At 34.6% G+C, this 21,188-nt stretch overlaps 1 protein-coding gene and 1 pseudogene across 2 annotated transcripts in view; both read left to right on the plus strand.

Moving 5' to 3' along the window:
* Positions 1 to 21,188, plus strand: part of CAAP1 (caspase activity and apoptosis inhibitor 1) — a 63,112-nt gene that overhangs the window by 893 nt on the left and 41,031 nt on the right. For both annotated transcript variants that reach the window (XR_015727448.1, XM_045780821.2), the window contains exons 2-4: positions 3,309 to 3,509; positions 4,285 to 4,369; positions 5,683 to 5,758. Coding sequence is in view for 1 of the 2 variants with exons in the window: in XM_045780821.2 (XP_045636777.1) it covers positions 3,309 to 3,509; positions 4,285 to 4,369; positions 5,683 to 5,758 (362 nt within the window). In the remaining variant the exon portion in view is untranslated. The remainder of the gene's footprint in view (positions 1 to 3,308; positions 3,510 to 4,284; positions 4,370 to 5,682; positions 5,759 to 21,188) is intronic.
* Positions 11,305 to 21,127, plus strand: LOC148108598 (small ribosomal subunit protein uS8 pseudogene; annotated as a pseudogene).

Here is a 21,188-nt window from a genome sequence, read left to right on the forward strand (position 1 = left end):
AAGCGTGAGAGTCTCTGTTTAAGCGTCCCCTTTATTTGCTACGCAGCGTCTTCATTAACTCTTGTCAAGTATGTGTATTTAAGTTCTTACACATAAGCTTTATTGTGATATTACCCCCATTGAATTAGATACTGTCTTATTTTTTAGTGACTGCGGGATATTCCATTTTATCTTTATTGATGAATATCTAGATTTTTAGTTTTCTTGCTGTTACGGAGATGATGTGAAAATGAACCCTTGTACATATATATGTTAGGATAGAATCTTAGAAGTGAAATTGCGGGGTCAAAATTTATGCATTTAAAAAGATTTGGTAGGTACCACCAAATGCTTTCCAAAAAAGATTTACTGATTTATAGTCTAAACATTCCAAAAGAATACCCATTTCTACATATAATCTCCATTTTTGAAAAATTTGTGAGCTTAGTGGGTGAAATTAATATTTCATTTGATTTATATATTCTTGATTAATAGTGAGATCGAACATTTTAATATTTTTATTTGCCACTTGATTCCTTCTTATGTAAATTGCATAAATATATTCTCTGGCCATTTTTCTTTTTGGTTGTTTTGAGCTTTTTACTGATAAGTTCTGAAGCTCTGTATATAAAGTCAAGGTTCTAAGACTCTGTGTAAGGTATATTGCAGATGTTACTGTAACTTTGTCCGTGGTGTACTGAAGTTTTTTACTTCTTTGTGGTCAAGACTAATAATATTATCTTTTGCCTTCTGGATTTTGTGTGTTTTAGAAAGATCTTTCTATACTCCCAACTTATCCTAAACATAGTCTTTGTTTTCATCTAATATTTTTAAACATTACATCTTTATTTTTATTTATTTATTAAAAGATTTTATTTATTTATTTGTCAGAGAGAGAGCGCGCGCGCAGGGGGAGCGGCAGGCAGAGGCAGAGGGAGAGGCCGACTCCCGGCTGTGTGGGGAGCCAGATGTGGCACTCCATCCCATGACCCTGGGATCATGACCCGAGTGGAAGGCAGACAGACGCTCAACTGACTGAGCCACCCAGGCTCCCCTAAACATTACATCTTTAAATTGGGAGTTGTGGAAGCACAAAAACACATTTATTTTTATGTATTTTCTTGTATTTAGCCACACTATTAATTACTAGTTTAAAACTGACTCAGAAAAATTTGCTGACAGGGGATTTTGTCTCTTTTTTTCAGAATATTTCTTGTTTTTTTGTACTTTTACATTAAGACTTTTACTGTAGTGTTGAGCAGAAGCAGTGATAGTAGGCATTTTTTTCTCATTTGTTTTTTTAATGGGAACACTTCTAATGTTCCAACCAAAAATATATTTGCCAAAGATTGTGAAAGATACTTTTTTTTTTTTTAAGATTTTATTTATTTATTCGACAGGATAGAGACAGCCAGCGAGAGAGGGAACACAAGCAGGGGGAGTGGGAGAGGAAGAAGCAGGCTCATAGCAGAGGAGCCTGATGTGGGGCTCGATCCCAGAATGCCGGGATCACGCCCTGAGCCGAAGGCAGACGCTTAACGCCTGTGCCACCCAGGCGCCCCTGTGAAAGATACTTTTGATCAAGTTAAGGCCATTTTCTTCAATTCCTAGTTCACTGAGGGCTGTAGAGTTTTATCAAATGCTTTTATGGCATTCTGTTGAGATGATCACATAATTTTCCTCCTTTAATCTGATAATGTAATTTTTAATAAATTGGTAAATTAACTCATGTTGAACTGTCTTGCAGTTTTGGGATAGTTTGTTGGTTTGGTTATTGTACTCAGCTGGAATTCAGTATTCTTACTTTTGTTTCTATGTTCCTAAGTTAAACCAGCTTATGGTTTTTATTTTTGTAGTTACCCTGTCTGGTTTTGGTATCAGATTGTGTAGCCTTATGGATTGATTTGGAAAGCTCTGCATTTTTGGGATGTGTTCCAGAATAGTTTCTTTTTCGTGAAGATTTATTAGAATTGGACTATTGGACTGTAAAGTGCTGTGGGTCTGGTGGGGTTTTTTAATTTTTTTACATTAATTAATAATATTACTATTTCACGCAGAACTGAACCCTAGTTCTAATTTGTGAAGAAAAAAGAAGTCATTATATATTAGGCATGTAGATAACTTCTCAGAATTCTGAGAGTGCATTTACATCTTGTGTATATTGTGTTTCCTGTTATTATTATTTGTTTTTGGTTAACAGCTTTATAGAGATGTAACTCATATACCATACAATTCACCTATTTCAAGTATACAGTGCACTGGTTTTGAGCATATTATTGGAGTTGTGCAACCATCACTGTAGTCCGTTTTATTTTCATCACCCCCAAAAGAAACCCGATGTATACCTTTCAGCTATCATCCCTAATACTCACCCCCACCACATTCCATCCCTAAGCAGTCACTACTTCCTGTCTCTATAGATTTATAGATTTCCCTGTTCGGGACATTTTATATGAATGGAATAATATTTCATTGTATGGCTATACCACAATTGGTTTTTCCATTTGTCATTTGATGGACATTTGGATTGTGGCTGTCTTTTGGCTATTATGAATAATGCCACTATGAACATTTGTGTACAAGTTTTTGTGCAGGTGTGTGGTTACATTTTCTCTTGGATGTATATCTAGGAATGGAATTGCTGGGTCATGTGATAACTTTTTAAGGAACTGCCAAACTGTGTTTTCAAAGCAGCTGTACCACTATTCCTACTAGCAGTGTGTGGGAGCTCCAGTTTCTCTACATCCTCACTATTATGGCAGTAGATTTGGAGAGGCTAGATAGATTTGGGAGATAGGAGGTAAAATTGACAGAAGTGTCTTAAATGACTTGAGTACTTTGAATATGATTAAATTACATAGCAGTTTTAACAAGAGTGTAGCTCCTGGTAAGCAGTAATACTTCATAATTGTGATCTTCAACATTTTTGTTGCCATCCCATTTCCTTTTATGAATTTAGGAAGAATAACAATGCATACATAAAATTTTGGGTTGAGTGGCAAGCTAGAGGAATATCCTAATTGTTCAGAAGTGTAAAATTGTAGATCATTCAATACTGAGTATATTTCCTTTTCTTTTAATATTGAGTATATTTTCACCTGTGTGTCCTGAGGTAATCTCTTCACTTTACATCAACTGATCGAGTTAATTGTAGTACAGACAATAAGATCATACTGAACAATTAAATACACTTTTTACTGGCTATTGGTAAATAATCTATGCAAACAAAGAATTTGGAAATGTTTAATAAAGAAGTAGTTATTAAATGTAAATGTATGAATCATATACATACTCCTTTATTTAATGGCTCTTTGTCTCTTTTATTTTAGGATACCAAATACCTTTTGCCAACTTTGGAAAAAGAATTATTCTTGGCAGAGCACAGTGACCTTGAAGAAGGTGGACTGGACCTGACTGTGTCATTAAAACCAGTTAGTTTCTATATATCAGACAAAAAAGAAATGCTTCAGCAGTGTTTCTGTATCATAGGGGAGAAAAAGTTACAGAAGATGCTTCCTGATGTGTTAAAGGTACTTCAGTACATATTTTATTGGATTATACACATATGTAGAAATATACAAACACCTTTTTTGTAGTAATCATTTTACTTCATGTAAATTATAATTGGATGTTTTCAACTCAAGCTACTTCAAAAAGATTAAAAAATGGGATCTTGGAGAAGTATAAATGGCCTTGTATATTTAAAAGTTTACCAAGAAAAAATGGAACAGTGTACTGTGTTTAGGTAAGGAATTTATTAACCTTTTGGAAATAATTCTATTAAATGCAGGCAATTTTAGTAACAAAATAGGGGTATAATGACTCTTTCTGGTGTCTTAAATAATATTCTGCTATGTAACAGTGCACAATATTGGTTGGTAAAAGCTTACATTTCATTAAATTCACAAATGTTTTCGTATATTTATTTATGGTATTCTAATTTTACAGTTATGGAACTAGGGCATGGAAGATCTAAGATATATAGAGCCAGCACTTGAGTATTTAAATATTTAGAGGAATTACATGACAAATAGGCTGCTATTAAGAATATCTGAGCACCTGACTTACTTTTTAGTTTGTTCTTTCATAATAAACATGACTTTATTCTCATCAAATGTCTATAAATTATAATATTTACATGTTATTGACAGTTTTTCAGATTTCATCTCATGGAAAGACATATGTAGCTTTTAATTTGTTTTATTGTAAGAGATTGCTAACCAGACTTTTTTTATGATTACTGTTTTCTGGTTTACATTGGCACTATATTACATAAATGTATTTTTTTAATGTTATTTTCTTTAGAACTGTTCAATAGAAGAAATTAAAAAACTGTGCCAGGAACAATTAGAGCTCCTATCAGAAAAAAAAATCTTGAAGATTCTCGAGGGTAAGAATACATATTTCTGCACTCTGGTAACTTATTAGTTAACATACATCTAGCATAAATCCTAAGTTACTCTTTTTCTGACTTGATTATTAGTTTAATTTCATTACTGGGTAGTCATTGAGTAATTTTACTTCTGTTTGTACTTTGAAATATAGCTTACATAGCAGAATAGCATTTCAAGACTAGACTTTTTGATGTGTATTTCATTTTCTCAAATCAAATGTAAGCAAAGGTAAGAGCATAGTTGTATACAATAATAAAATGAAATAAAAAATTTTATTCAAAATGCTGTAAAAAAGTATTAATTATTGATATGGCTTTTCCTAAAATAATTTTTTATTTTCTGCTTAACATCCCTATTACTTGTAATTGCCTGTTTCATTCAGCTTTTGCTCTAATAAGACCTGGCTGTGGAGTTGGAAGAATTTTTGCAATTTGCCTACATTTATCTCTGCCTAAAGTGTGACTCTTCTTTGTGACACTATTTCCTGTAGAATTTTAGATTTTCTTTTTTAAATTTTTTTTTTTTATTATTCATTTGAGACAGAGAAATCATGAGCAGGGTGAGAGGCAGAGGGAGAGGGAGAAACAGACTCCCCACTGAGCCGGGAGCCTGATGTGGGGCTTGATCCCAGGACCCGGAGATCATGACCTGAGCCAAAGGCTGAAGCTTAACCATCTGAGCCCCCAGGCACCCCAGAATTTTAGATTTTCAAGCTTTTTTTTTCTTTTAGAACTGTACAAGGATTTTAGCATTAGCATTACAAGAGAAGAAGCAAAAAAATGGGGACTTGGATTTCCAGAGATAATATCTTTTTTAAATGTAAAATGGTTTAATGTGCACACTTCGCTGGTTCACTTGGTAGAGCATGCGACTCTTGATCTCAGGGTTGTGAGTTTGAGCCCCATGTTGGGTGCAGAGATTACTTAAAAATAAAATCTAAAAAAAAAATGGTTTAATGGAATTTGTAACTTTGCTGATAGATGTATACCTCTGGGTGTAACCTCTGTGTGTGTGTGGGGGGGTGTATATGTTTTCAACTCATATTGATCAACTCATATATATATACACACACACGTACATTTTGTGTGTGTGTGTGTATATTTATAAAATAGATAACGGGAAGACAGTGAGAAATACCTAATAAGCCATTGAAATAACTCATTTTAAATATAAGCAATTAAAAATGTCATCTTTCAACAACTATAAAGTTCTTGAACCTGCATCACTTTTATAGATGGCACTTTGTGTAATGATTAAATTGTTCTGATGTTTTATAAGCCTGCTTTCAATAGTTTATTTTATTTATAAGGTGACAATGGTATGGACTCTGATATGGAAGAGGAGGCAGATGATGGCACTAAGATGGGATCTGATTTAGTCAGTCAGTAAGTTAAAAACTTTCATTTCCATTTCAAAATTTCTTTGTCGTTCCTTCCATGATTTCTTACCTCAAAAATGTGATTGTTTTTCTGTATTGTAATTATATAAAATGATTCAACAGTGTAGAATTGATTTGTTTACTTGTAATGATTGGTCCTTTTGGTATATATGAGAATACAGTTATTTGCTTTCAGGATTAAGATGATTTTCTTAAACTGCTACTTATACATATATGACCACAGCGATGCCAGCCTGAAGCAGAGTCACATCTCTCCTTGGGAATTTGAATTTACTACTAGTGATACTCATTATTTATTAAGTACTTACCCACCAGGTATTATGTTAGTGGTTTAGAGCACTTGAAATTCTTCTAGTATCTATTATAATGTCAGGTTAATAATTGTCTCATTTCACAGATGAGATGGTAAGGTGGCTCATTTTATATAGGTACATAAAATTTGACTATTGTGATGATAAAAAATCCCCAGAGTTTTGGGATGCTAATATAAACCTTTTTATTTTGGAAAATTTCTTATTTACATAAGAATTTAAAGAATCATAGAATCGAATCATCAACATTAACAATTTTGCTATTTTTGCTTTCTCTTTGTATTTATCATTTTTCTCCCAGAGCCATTTGCATTAGCTTTCTAGGGCTGCCATAGCAAAATAGCATAGACTGGTTGACTTAAAGAACAGAAATTAATTTTCTTACAGTTCTGGAGGCTGAAAGTTCAAGATCAAGGTACTGGCAAGGTTGGTTTCTTCTCTTCTTGGCTTGCAGATGGCCACCTTGTTGCTGCCTCTTTGGGGGAGGAAGGGCAGAGCTAGAGACTCCTCAAGCAGACTCCCTACTGAGCAGGGAGCCTGATGTGAGGGACGTGGGGTTCAATCCAAGAACCCTGAGATCATGACCTGATCTGAAACCGAGAGTTGGACGCCTAACTGACTGAGTCACCCAGGTGCCCCTTGTGGCTGCCTCTTGACTTGGCTGCCCTTATGTGTGTGCGCCCCCTGGTGTCTCTCCTTGTGTTCTAATCTCTTTTTATGAGGATACCAGTCAGACACCAGAGTCTACCATAATGGCCTCATTTTAACTTAATTACCTCTTTAAAGGTCCTATCTCCAAAATAGTCATATTCCGAGATACTGGGCTTCATAGGGCTTCAGCCTATGAATTTTTTAGGGAGGAGACATAGTTCAGCCCATAAATCATTTAAAAATGCAGATGTCATATAACATTTCATGCCTTAATAATTCAGTATGCATTTCCTAAAAATGCCAGTGTACTACATAGCCACAATACAAAATCACTTTTAAGAAAATAAACAGTAATTCAATAATGCCATCTAATATACTGCCTGTATAAAATTTTTCCAGTAACTAAAAAAAAGATTTTAGAGTGTATTTCTTCATTTTAATTAACAAACTGATTCTGATCCAGGATTTAGTTAGAGTTCATGTGTTTCATTTGATTGTTAGCTTCACAAAGCTGAGTTTAAAGGGAAGGTTTAGATATGAGAAATAATAAGCTTAATGACTAGCTCAGGAACTTAGTGCACATTTTAAAGGAATTTAAAAAATAACAAGGAAACCAAAACAAAGTTGGAAAAATGAAACAACGAATGTAAACATTAAAACTAAAGAAATAGAAATGAATAAGTCCATAAACTTGGTCTTCGTAAAGTCCAGATCATAGAGAAACTCCTTTTGGGTCTGATTAAGGAGGTAAGTGGAGAACAATTATAATTGAGATTAGGAAGAAAGGAGATATAAACAAATTTGAAGCTAGCATTGTGTAAACAAACTTGAAACTAGCAAATGGATGGTCTTTTTCAAATACAAGTAGACCAAATTGACTTTCTGCCAAAGTAGAAAACTTGGAGATTAACACAGAAGAAACTGGAAAGGTGAATAGAGACCTACTATTGAATAAAACACCAAGACAAGGTGGATTCACAGCTGAATTATTAAGTGAGTCAATGCATGTAATGTGTTTGCAGCTAATAAAATATTCATTAATACCATTTATTGTTATTGTCAAAAACATTACACCTGTGTTATTTAAATTATTCCAGGCCCTAGGAAAACATGAAAAGGCCTTCAATTTACTTTATGATTTCTGCATAGCTTTAATACCCCAAATCTCATAAATAGTGACTAAAAAACATTTTGGGGATTATAGGCGTTCTCACTTGTGAATATAGATGTAAAAATTACAAGTACATATTTGTATGTAGAATCCAGCAGTGTATCATGTGAGTAGTTATGCCACTGACCAAGTAGAATTTATTTCGGGAATCTACAGGAAATTTAATTAGAAAGTCTATTAGCATAATTCATATCAGCAAATTAAAGAAGAAAAATTATATGGTCAGATAAGTAGATACTAAAAAGGCCTTTGACATATTCAGCAGTCACTTCTAATATAAGCTATAGGTAAAAAAGGTATCGGAGAAAACTACTCAGATATGATGAGGACATTTGACCAAATTTAACTACCCACTTAGTGAATTAAAATGAGGACTAGATAGGAAGCCTGTTATGACCATTAATTTTAAACATTTTCTAAGACGTTCTAGCAAATGTAGTTAGACCAAAGAAAGATGGGTGGTGGAGAGGAATTAACTTTGATTTGATAAACTTTGGAAAAGAAGAAATAAAAATATTTCTCTTTTCAGTTTATAAGATTATAAACCTAGAATAGCTGAGAGATTCTAGGTTTTTTAAAAAAGACTAGAATTTGATAAGATAGAACAGTATATAAGCTTAAGAAAATCAACAACTGTTCTCTCTTAGAGCAGACACATCTATAAAGGGAATATATTAGGATTTTTCAGAGAAAACAGAAGCAGTAGGATATGTATAGATATATAAAAGATATTTATTGTAGGAATTGGCTCATGTGCTTATGGATGCCAAGAAGTCCCATGATCTGCTGATCTGTTGTCTGTAAGCTGGAGAGCCAGGAAAGCCAGTGGCAAAACACGGTCTTAGTCTGAAGGCCAGGGAATGTGGTTTAAGTCCTAGTCTAACTCCAAAAGCCCAGAAACCAGGAGTGCCCCTGTTCCAGGGTAGTTGGATTTCTGAACTCAAACAGGTTAATTTGCCCTTCTGCTTTTTTTTTTTTTTTTTTAAGATTTTATTTATTTGACAGAGATAGACAGCCAGCGAGAGAGGGAACACAAGCAGGGGGAGTGGGAGAAGAAGAAGCAGGCTCATAGCGGAGGAGCCTGATGTGGGGCTCGACCCCGGAACTCCGGGATCACGCCCTGAGCCGAAGGCAGACGCTTTAACCGCTGTGCCACCCAGGCGCCCCCCCCTTTTTTTTTTTTTTTTTAAAGATTTTTTACTTGAGAGAGAGAGTGAGAGCACAGGGAGTAGCCAGATGGGGAGGGACAAGCAGGCTCTGCACTGAGCACAGGGCCCGATGTGGGGTTTGATCCTAGGACCCTGAGATCGGGACCTGAGCCAAAACCAAGAATTGGTTCCTTTACCAACTGAGCCACCCAGGTGCCCTGCCCTTCTGCCTTTTTTACTCCAGCCCTCAAGGAATTAGACGTTGCCCACCCAGGGCTATATGCTTTACCCAGTTCACCAATTCAAATGCTAATCTCTTCAGGAAATATCCTCACAGACACATAGAAATAATGCTTTGCCAGCATTCTTCAGCCCAGTAACCAGAAACTAAAAAAAAATTTTCTATTAATGCTAGGTATAAAAACTATGATATGCTTTCAGATCATTTAACAGGAAACTTATGAAGAAAACCATAACATTTTACTAAAAGACAAAAAATCATGATCTGAAAAAAATAGAAAGTGTACTTTAGTTGTGTAATCTTTTGTGGTGGTTGGTGAAGTTCTTAAATAAGAATAAAAACCCAGAAACCATAAAAGAAAAAAACATTTGAATGAAATTTAAAAAAAAATTTTGGGGTATTATTTGTCTTAAATAAAGTCAGTAACCAAACAAAAGATCTGGAAGAAGTACTTGCAAGCAAGGTCTAACAATCCTAATATTAGTGAAAGTTGAATTCAGGGCAAAAAGATTCATGCAAGACAGTTGAAGGCAATTTATAGTAATGTGAAATCCACAAAGATGGTCTAACAGGAATATATGTCTTACATGTGCCATTTATCTATGTATTTCCTCTATATAGCTTTTATAAGGTAAAAACTATGGGAATCCTGATATGAAAAAAAGAAGTGCTTGAGTAGCAGGAGCTTGATTTTATCTCTCTCATCTATCTCCTGATAAATTAACTGGATGAAAAATAAGTAAAGACATTGAAGAGCTAAATGAATTGATTGATATAGACCGTACTCTGTATTCTGAAGACAGAACTTTCCTCCTGTGGAATATTCACAGAAATTGATAGTAAGTTTGGTCATAAAATGTCAATGAAGTTCTCAAAGAACTATTGTCCAGATTTTAGAGCAGTAAACTAAAATGAACAAAAAGGCTGTGGAACCTCATTATCTTCATATTCTAAAACCTAACAGCTTTTAGGTTAAAGAAGAATTATAAACGGTCTAAAAACTAACATTAAATAAAAATTTAACCAGCTCTATGGGATACAGCTAATGTACTCAGAGGAAAGTATTAGCCTTAAATATGTATTACTGATCTGTAAATAATTAAAATAAGTGTACTAAGTATTCAATTCAAGAAGTTAGAAAATAAAGAATAATAAAATGAACTTAAAAACAAATGCATACAAATAATGGCATACTTAAATGTGAAAATTTGCATCATTTCTAAGATAGGACCAAGCAAAAATACCTTTTCTCATTGCTTCTATTTAGTAATGTACTGGAAGTCCCAACAGGTTTAACAAAGCATGAAAAAGAAATGAAGTCACATAGATTAGAAGGAAAAAGTAAAACTCCTGATTTGCAGAGACAGTGTGTTAATTTGTTGGGGCTGCCGTAACAAAATACCGCAGACTAGATAGTTTATAGACAACAGAAATTTATTTAACTACCAAAAATAACAAGAAGGCAGAAGCGTTAGTTCTAAGAAATTTTTGACAGTGTGCTACTTTAAAACTTGAAATTAATGAGTGTTAACTTATAACAAATTTTATAGGAATGAGATTTAGGAATTTTAAAGATAAAACATCCATAGTTTCTAAATGCCTTCATTTTCAAAAGGTGAGGGATGGGATTGTCACTTTAGTTCACCTTAGGTAAGCAAATGAACAAATTTATATTATGTTACAGATAGTCTAAAAACCTCAGCATCTATGATTTTGCAGTGTTTTAAAACTGTTAGGTATTGTGACAAGATTTGCAAATGTTACAAATGATGACAGTTCCTTAACAAGGACAACGATTTTAAGTAAATAAGTCAATATAGGGGCCTGGAATTAGAGCGTTGTCTCCATTTGGAAATGTACTGGAAAAGAAGCTTTATAGCTAAAATAGCACTAAAAATGAGACCAGGTAATAGCTCGGTCTGTGATGTAAGATGATTATGCTCTAAAGAATATGTTTGTCAAACTGAGGGCTACAGAGGGGAGGGGGGTGGGGGAATGGGATAGGCCGGTGATGGGTAGTAAGGAGGGCACATATTGCATGGTGCACTGGGTGTTATACACAACTAATGAATCATCGAGCCTTACATCAAAAACCGGGGATGTACTGTATGGTGACTAACATAATATAATAAAAAATCATTATAAAAAAAAATAAAATAAAGAATATGTTTGTAATGATATTTAAATCTTGAATAGTAGCAATAAAATAATCAAGATTGAGGTTTTATATATAAAGAATAAAAATACAAATACTTGAGGGAGATCTTAGCAGTATTTTAGAATTGCTCTGATAAATATCTTTTCATGAATTTTAAATTAATATGCTTTTAGTGAGCGATATTGAGGGAGAATTTGGTGGAAATTGTGTTTCCCTATAGACAATAAGCATTGTTGAGATAATATCACAGTTCTAGAAGAAAGAAATTTAAAAATTCTGGTTCTCAAATGAGGTATATTGCAAAGTAGTTTCTATATGAGTGTTATGGAAATACTGTTCCTGATCATTGCTACTTTCTTAGCAGATAATAGGCGTGTTCGAAAGTAGCTATTATTAGATTCCAGTTTTAGATGATTAACTTTAAAAAAAAATTGGAGATTCCTAAATAGACTTTAGAGATTTTAGGTAACAGATATAAATTGAACCATTTTATATTCACTAGAATATTTAACTAGTGAATAAAATCCACAGGAAATTGTTTTGCAAAATGAATAATTCTTTGGCAGGAATTATTTTTAAATCTCCATTTAATCATCTGTTTTAGGAATTTCAAGTGTGAGTATTTTTGTTCAAAATGGAATACATGGGTATTAAATATAAGTGGTTGAAAAGAGAAGTTGGCATCATCTACTAGTTACTACTTAAAATGTACTGGTTACTAGTTACAGTGTACTAGGTTTTAGTACATTATAATAATTATATTTTTTAAATAGTCTACAAGCTATTCCACCCTTCAAAATAGGAGTAGCTTCCTGTTCACTGCTGTTTATAGTCACTTTAGGGTTAGGGGCTTTAGTGAAGATAGAATGAAAGAAGAGCATATTGCTTAGATGCAGGTGGGTAAATGACTACTATTCATTAAGATGTTTATTCTTGAATATACTGAGCTATTCCTCTGGCTAGATCAGTTGTCTCACTAAGAGCAACAGCTATAACTGTACCGTATGACCATTCTTTTGCTGAATCTTAGCAGTGATATGTGATAGAACTTTGATGCTGTGTGTTAGTTTAATAAAAAGCCAGAGATTAGCAGCTGCGTTAGTTTTCCTAGTTTTTAAATTGTTTGTATTGTCATTTTTCTGTCAGTCAGCTTACTGCCTCATCCTGCTGCTCGAAGACTGGGTTAGATGTTAGCGGGTATTTTTCCTTTTTTCTATTTCCTTATCACTATTTTCAAAAAGTTAAGTTTTTCTGTATCACTGTTTGTGTTATATTAATTGCCCTTTCTAGTTCATTTGAAAAATAAATTCACAGGGCTGTTGGGTGGCTCCATCAGTTGAGCGTTGGACTCTTGATTTGCCTCAGGTCATGATCTTGGGGTCATGGATTGAGCCCCACTTTAGGCTCCATGTGCAATGCTGAGTCTGTTTATCTCCCCCCCTAACTTGCGCACTCTCTCTCCCTCTCTGTCTCAAATAAATAAATAAATAAAATCTTAAAAAAAAAAAGAAAAGAAAAATAAATTCACTGATGTTTACAGTGTGTTAAAGTGGTTAATGACTATTCTCTAATACACGTGTGAACTTGTCCCACCATTTGAAGTGTTTGCTTACCAAGAGTCATTTATGTTGTTTCCAGTTCAGTTTTTGTAGTTGCATAATTTAGTTAAATATATAAACAGATGAAATATTAATATGAAAAGAGTAGTTGATTAAGTTGATTGCTTTGAAAAACTCAGAGTGGAGTTATTAAAGAGTTGTCATTTAGCTGTGGGATAACAATAAAAGTTTGGGCAACATTGTATAAAGGGTAATTTTTTTTGCACTTAGATGTTTGTATTTTAAATAAGCCAAAAGTAGACACGGTTTATGTGAGTAGGATGAAATTGAACTGTTTTCCATGGATTCATAATAAAGGTAAGACTGTGACATTGGATCCAAAGATTGGTGAAGGAAGGTCACATTTCTGTTTTATGTTTACCTAAAATGCTTAAATTACATATAACTTTTAAAGGTGTTTCCCTATGTTAATAACTTTTTTCCAGGTAAATTGACATTACTTGTCTGAGTTAGGTAGAAAGAATTTCACTGTATTATGTTAGGTAAAAGGAATTTCACTGTTTACTTTTAGTATGAAAAATGACAAGGGTATAGAAAATTAGAATAATAGTGTAACGACACTCCCATATACCTGTTGGCTGGATCTAACAATTATAGTGATTTTCATTTTTCCATTTTTCCTTCATCTTTTTTCTTAAAGTATTATAAAGTGAATTATAGATATCTTAATTCTAAATATTTGTTTGAATTTCCAGAAAATAAGGACATTTTCCCACATTACCATGAATCTAGTGTCTGTTATTTAAGAGCTTATTTATTTGAATGGTGAATACATGCACATGGTACAAAAATTCTTAAAGTATATAGTGAAAGTAAGTCTTTTTCCTGTTCCTCATTCTCCCTTCCTATAGGCAACCACAGTAAGCCAGTTTCTTGTGTATCCTCCCAGACATATTCCATAGTTTACAAATATATGTGTATGTATGTTTTTTCTTTTCACACATTATGTGTGAAGAAGCATGCTGTGCAAACTATTCCATACCTTTTCCATTTAATTTTTTCCATATAATAGTATATCTTTTCTTGGGTTTTATTCTACCTAGTACATATAAGGCTTCCTATATATATACCTGTATACTTTTCCATTATTGGATGTAGCAAAACATTAAGTCTGTTGATGGACATTTAAGCTGTTTACTCTTTTGTTACTACAAATGATATAAATATTTCTGTAAATAATCTTGTTCCTCTGTGATTATGTGTAGCATAAATACCTACAAGTTAATTGTTGAGTCAGATATTTGTGCGTTTGAAATTTTAAAAGATTTTGCCATAATTGACTTACAGAGTTCAAACTGATTTGTACCTCTGAATGTGGAGTACATGTGTTCATATACTTTACTCAATATAATATTATCTAACATTTTGATCTTTGTTCATCCAATAGGTAATAATATCTCTTTGGAATTTTAATTTGTATTCTCTTATTATGAGTGAAATTAACCATCTTTATATATATTATAGAGCTAGTGGAGTTTTCTGTGAACTCTGACATTTATTTACCCTTTGTGTGTATGTAGTTGGAGGACTTTGGTCTTTTTTTTTTTGAAGATTTTATTTATTTATTTGACAGAGAAAACAAGAAGGGGGGAGGTGCAGAGGGAGAGGGAGAAGCCCACTGAGCAGGGAGCCCCACGTGAGACTCAATCCCAGGACCCTGGGATCATGACCTGAGTCGAAGGCAGATGCTTAACCTACTGAACCACCCAGGCGCCCCAGTTTTGGTCTTTTTAATCCATTGTTGGTGATATGGGTTGCAATTATTTTTTGATTGTTGCTCTTTTTTTATACTTTAAGGCTTTTACCTTTTTTTGCATGCATAAATACTTCACGTTCATGTAGTCTAATTTGGCAATCTTTTATGTTTTCTGGGTTTTATATTTAGAAAAGGCCTTCTCTATTCTGAAGTTATAAAGTATTCTTCATGTTTTCCTTTAGTACTTTATGGATTTTTTTAGATGTTTAAATCTTTGATTCGTTTGAAATTTATTTTGGTCTAAGTTTTAAGATAGGGCTCTAAGATCCCCTTTTAATTTTCATTTTGCCATATTCTTTACAACTATCAAGAATTCACTTAGGATTTGATTTTTACAGTTCTTGATTAGACTGCTGTTATTCAGTAAATTTCTTCTGTATGTTTATTTCTTTTATTCCCCTCCTTGTTTCCTGTTACAAACTTGTGTGAATGTGTACTTCCATTAATTGTTTTTTTAAAGTTAATAGCCAAATACGTGGGCACATGTGTAAAAACCAAATAGTACTCTTTCTGCCATCTTTCTATGCTGCCATAATGGTGCGCATGAATGTTGTAGCACATGCTCTCAAGAGCATTAACAATGTCAAACAACAACAACAACAACAACAAACCCCAGAACCCCATAATGCCAGAAAGAGAGGCAAATGCCAAGTCCTTACTAGACCAGGCTCCAAAGTCATTGTTCGGTTTCTAACTGTGATGTTGAAGCATGGTTACATTGGCAAATTTGAAATTATTGATGATCACAGAGCTGGGAAAATTGTTACGAACCTCATGGGCAGGTTAAGCAAGTGTGGAGCGGTCAGCCCCAGATTTGATATACAACTCAAAGATCAAGAAAAATGGCAGAATAATCTCCTGTCCCACCAGCTTGGTCTCACTATACTGAAAACCTCAGCTGACATCAAGGACCATGAAGAAGCAAGATGAAGACACAAAGGAGGGAAAATCCTGGGATTCTTTTTCTAGAGATGTAATACATATGTGCAAATAATTTATGCCTCAGTGAGGAAAAAAAATTCAAGCAGCGCTGTTTGTACAAAATAGTACAAAAAGGTACACAGTTCAAAATGTTTCCTTTCTCCCTTTTCATTCCCATTTATCTCAGGCCCTTTCTTGAGGCTTATGGGTCTTTTGTTGTTGTTGCTTACACCCGTCTTTTCATTGAAATTTTCAACATTTAAAATAATTCTGTCTAGTTGTTTTAATAGCTAATCTTAGTTTACCCAGTAAAAAAGAAGAATTTTCCTCTGGGGCCTTGAGGTCAAATTCTGAGTGAAAACTTTCAGATATATATGGCCATATGAATATGTATATAGCTATGGCTACATGGTTTGGTTTCTTTTCTTTTCTTTCTTTCTTTCTTTCTTTCTTTCTTTCTTTCTTTCTTTCTTTCTTTCTTTCTTTCGGCAGCAAAGCAAAGTTTATTGAGTGATAGTACAGAGCTCTTGAAGAGGGAGGGGACCTGAGAGGTTTGCCTGACTACATGTAATTTCTAGGTATTACTACTTGGAGAAGTATTTCTGTAGGTAATAGAAAGTCCAAATAAATGTAAAGAGTGAAGTTTCTAGAATTAAACTGCCTGCATTTCAAATTTAATTTAAATTTAATGCCTGCCAGCATAACTCCACAGCTTGCTGTCTCTCTGATGTTTGGCAAGTTACTTAAACCCTCTTGGGCCTCAGTTTCCTCATCTGGGGCATAGGGGTAATACCAGTACATACCCTATAGGATTGCGATGATAATTATATGAGAAAAGGATAGTAAAGTGTTTAGAATAGTACCTGTAACATGGTAAGCATCAAAAAAACCCCACGTTGCTGTATTTGCTTTGGGATTTTTTTTTTTTTTTAAAGATTTTATTTATTTATTTGACAGAGATAGAGACAGCCAGCGAGAGAGGGAACACAAGCAGGGGGAGTGGGAGAGGAAGAAGCAGGCTCATAGCAGAGGAGCCTGATGTGGGGCTCGATCCCGTAACGCCGGGATCATGCCCTGAGCCGAAGGCAGGTGCTTAACCGCTGTGCCACCCAGGCGCCCCTGCTTTGGGATTTTTATTCTGAATCTGTAATATAACTATTCCTAAAATTCTACTTTATGCTGAGGAGTATTGGGGATTTTCCCCACATTTTTTTAAATGAAAGTCTGAAGAAAGTGAAGTAATTCATTGTGTTTTTTAATTATTATTCTTTACTGCTGTTGCTTTTTAAAAAACAGTTCATTGCTTACAAGGGTCTAATTTTTTCATTTATTACAAAAAATAGTTTAAGAGAAAACTATATATGTATCTTCAAGCATAGAAAGATTTTTCTCACAAATGAGATCAATTTGTTATGTTGGCATTACTCTTTATAAACTCAATTCTCAAACATATGAATTATAAAGAGCTGACTGTGCTTTTAGGCTGGTAAAGGGTAATAAACTGGTTGTCTGTATCACACTTATGTTCTTATGTCCTTTATAAATTGCTATTAGGCTATAATACTTAGGTGTAGACTATTCTATATGATAGGGTAAGTTCATCAGAAATGAAAGGATTGGTTTTTCAGAAAACCTTCACAGAAAGTATTACTAATTGTTGACAAGATTATTAATGCTCAGACTCCACAAAGTAGTAGCATGCTTACACATCCTATATGTTTGTACCTTTAAATATACTTACAGAGTGATCTCATGCTAATTCCCTGAAAACGCAGGAATATAGGGATAAAACAAAGAGGAAAATCCCTTTGTTTTCCTTTAGTCACTCTTATATAGAATAGAGCCCCCTATTTGAGGAATTGCCTGTTCATAAAAACAGAGTTGCAAAGGGGCAGTTTATATAATAAACACGAATTCTTAGAGAATCATGGATCAGAGAAAAATGAGTGTGGTAACTGATTCTTTGCATTATATTATTTGGGGAGAGGAAATGGAGATAAAAGTTTAATTTTGCTATCTTTTGCAGAAGGAAGTTGCTGAGGGACAATGGAGATGTGGATTTATTTTTAGCTCTTTGGAAAAGCCCTTTGAGAAAAATTAAGATTGTTTTGCCTCATTTCTTAGTGTTTGAAAGTTACAGTTTACCGCCATATGATTTATTTATTTATTTATTTATTTATTATTTTTTTTTTTTAAAGATTTTATTTATTTATGTGACAGAGAGACAGCCAGCGAGAGAGGGAACACAGCATGTGAGTGAGAGAGGAAGAAGCAGGCTCCCAGCGGAGGAGCCCGATGCGGGACTCGATCCCGGTACGCCGGGATCACGCCCTGAGCCGAAGGCAGACGCTTTAACGACTGTGCCACCCAGGCGCCCCTGATTTATTTATTTTTGAGTCTGCTCTAAGACTTTTGTGGTGTTTCAATTAAAAAAAAATTAAGGAATCATTTAGTTACAGTACAGTTCACTTTTTTTGCTATGTAGTTCTATAAATTTGGACAGATGGATGGTTTTTTATCTACTGCCACAATTATAATATAGAATAGTTCCATCACACTAAAAATTTCCCCCATGGCTCTTTGGAGTCCACTCCTCCCACCCCCAGTCTCTGATAATCACTGATCTGATTTCTGTCCCTATACCTTTTCTTTTTCTAGAGTGTTATATAGATGGAATAATACAGCATATAGCCTTTTGAGTCTGCTTCTTTCACTTAGCGTAGTGCATTTGAGATTCATTCATATCGTGTGTATCAATAGTTCTTCCTTTTTATTGCTATGTAATTAGTATTCCATTGTGTGGGCATACTATAGTTTATTTATCCACTCCCCACTTGAGGTAATCTTGTAAGCAAAATAATGACCCTTCAAAGGTGTTTACACTCTGATCTTCAGAACCTGAGAGTGTGTTACTTTATTTGACAAAAGGGACTTTGCAGGTTTGTTTAAGGTTACGGATTTTGAGATGGGAAGATTATCCTGGATTACCCAGGTTATCCCACTTTAATTCCATGAGTTCCTTAAAGTTGAAGAGGAAGACAGAAGAGGTCAGAGAGAACTAACATGAGACTTGACTAGAATCTGGGAATGACCCTCAGCTTATAGCCAGCAAGGAGTCAGGGACTTTGGTCCAGCAACCTCAGCGAACAGGAGCCCAAATGAACATGAAATGAATTCTCCCCTAGAGCCTCCAGAAAGGAATGCAGCCTGTGGACACTTTGATTTGGTCCAGTGAGACCCATACCAGACCCATACCAGACCTACAGAACTGTAATATGATACATTTACGCTGTTTTAAGCTGTCAAGTTGGTGGTCATTTGTTATGGCAGCAATAGAAAATTAATAAAGGGACATTTCAGTTGTGTACAGTTTATAGGTGATTTCAAATAATGCCACTATGAATGTTCACATACAAGTTTTTGATACGAACACAACGAGTTTTTATTGTCCTTGGTCAATTACCTAAGAGTGGGGGTTGCTAAAGGGCATGTCTGCATCCTTGCTGATACTGTATATGAGAGTTCCATTTGTCTCCTGTTTTGATTTTAGCCATTTTAATATATGTGTAGTGGTATGGCATTGTCGTTCCAAATTTGCATTTCCTTAATAACAAATGACGTTGACCATGTCTGTTTTTATGTTTATTTGCATCCGTACACCTTCCTTGGTCAAGTGACTTAATTTTTGGACCAGTTTTTCAAATTGGGTTCTTTATTTTTTTATTATTCTGATTTGAGAGTTCTTTATATACTCTGATATAGTCCTTTATTAGATATGTGGCTTGCAAATATTTTCTTCCAGTCTCGCTAGTCTTTCATTCTCTCAGCATTTCCTTAGAAGAGCAGATGTTTTTTATTTGGAGGAAATCCAGTTAATTATTTTTATAGACCATGTTTTTGATGAAATCTTTGGTTATTAACAAGGTCACAAAGGATTTTTTCCTGCGTCTTCTAGAGGCTTTATAGGTTTACATTTTATAGGTCTGTTATCAGTTTGAGTTAGTTTGTGTATATGGTGCAAGATATGGGTTGGAAATTATATCTGTATGGATATACAGCTGTACCGGTACCATTTGTTCTGTTCCAATGAATTGTCTCTGCACTTTGTTGAAACTCAGTTGATCACGTATATGGATTCTCTTCTGTTCCATCAAACTGTAAGTTTATCCTCTCTCCAACATCACAGTGTCTTAATTACCGTAGCTTTATAGTCATCTGATAATGTGCATCCTTCTTTTTCAAAATTGTTTTGACTACTCTGTACTTTCTTTGTTTCTTATTTCTAACAGTAGAAAGCTCAGAATGATAGGCTGGCTTCTTTTAGCCTCTGTTTTTATTCCCAGGAGAGTGAGGAGACTCAAGAGTCCTACCTTTTGTTATGCCAGTTTGCCTGATTGTCAGCTTACTTTTGCCAAAATGGGAAGATGCTGGCAATCTTCTTTATCCTTCCATTGAGGTATCTTCTCTGTATTTTTTATTTGTACAAGAAATTGACTTTCTTTCTCTTTAGAAATATATTTTAAATTTTTAGTAATTCACATGTGTAATTGTTCTTAAGTTCCGCAGATCTCCCCAGTGTATTACTCTGACTTAAAAAACAAATCCATTGAGTTCTGGAAAACAAACAAAATCCATTGAGTGTTGAGTTTTAGAAGTTCTTTGTGCATTTTGGAAACTGACTCTTTATCAGATCTGTCATTTGCAAGTATCTTCTCCCATTCCATAGGTTGCTTTTTAGTTTTGTTGTTTCCTTCACTGTGCAGAAGCTTTTTTTATTTTGATGTAGTCCTGATAGTTTATTTTTTTATTTTGTTGTAAGAAAGGATCAAGAGTGGAATCGTGTTTAGGTTGAAAGAAAGGAAGTCAGACTGATATTGGTTTGAGGACTTAAATCCCAGAGATGGGTATATGGCTCTCTTATAATTCAAAGCCAAGATCGTAAATTAAGCTGCTTTAAGGAGAAATACTGTAGATGGGAGAAGGGAATTAGAAAAACAAAAGCCGGGAGCGCCAGGGTGGCTCAGTCATTAGGTGTCTCCTTTGGCTCAGGTCATGATCCCAGGGTCCTGGGATCAAGCCCTTAGTCAGGCTCCCTGCTCAGCGGGAAGCCTGCTTCTCCTTCTCCCTCTGCTTGTGTCTCCCCTCTTGCTGTGTTTCTCTCTGTCAAATAAATAAAATCTTAAAAAAAAAAAGAAAAACGGGCTTTTTCCCCCCCTTAATGAAAGAAATTAAAAAGTCATTGCAAGATTCTTAACCCAAACCAGATTTAGCAGTGTGTTCGCTCCCTCCCCCACTTTCCTCTCTTGCCTTCTCTCTTTCCAGTTGTTATAAAATTATTTTTTATAAAAGCTTTATTTATTAGAGAGTGGGCATGCACACACACGAGCAGGGGAAGGGGGCAGAAGGGGAGAGAGGGGGGAGAGAGAGAGAGCGCACACTC

This window comes from Ursus americanus, chromosome 18, assembly GCF_024610735.1.
Source record: "Ursus americanus isolate L20-20 chromosome 18, mUrsAme1.1.p, whole genome shotgun sequence".
In the NCBI taxonomy this organism is placed as follows: Eukaryota; Metazoa; Chordata; class Mammalia; order Carnivora; family Ursidae; genus Ursus; species Ursus americanus.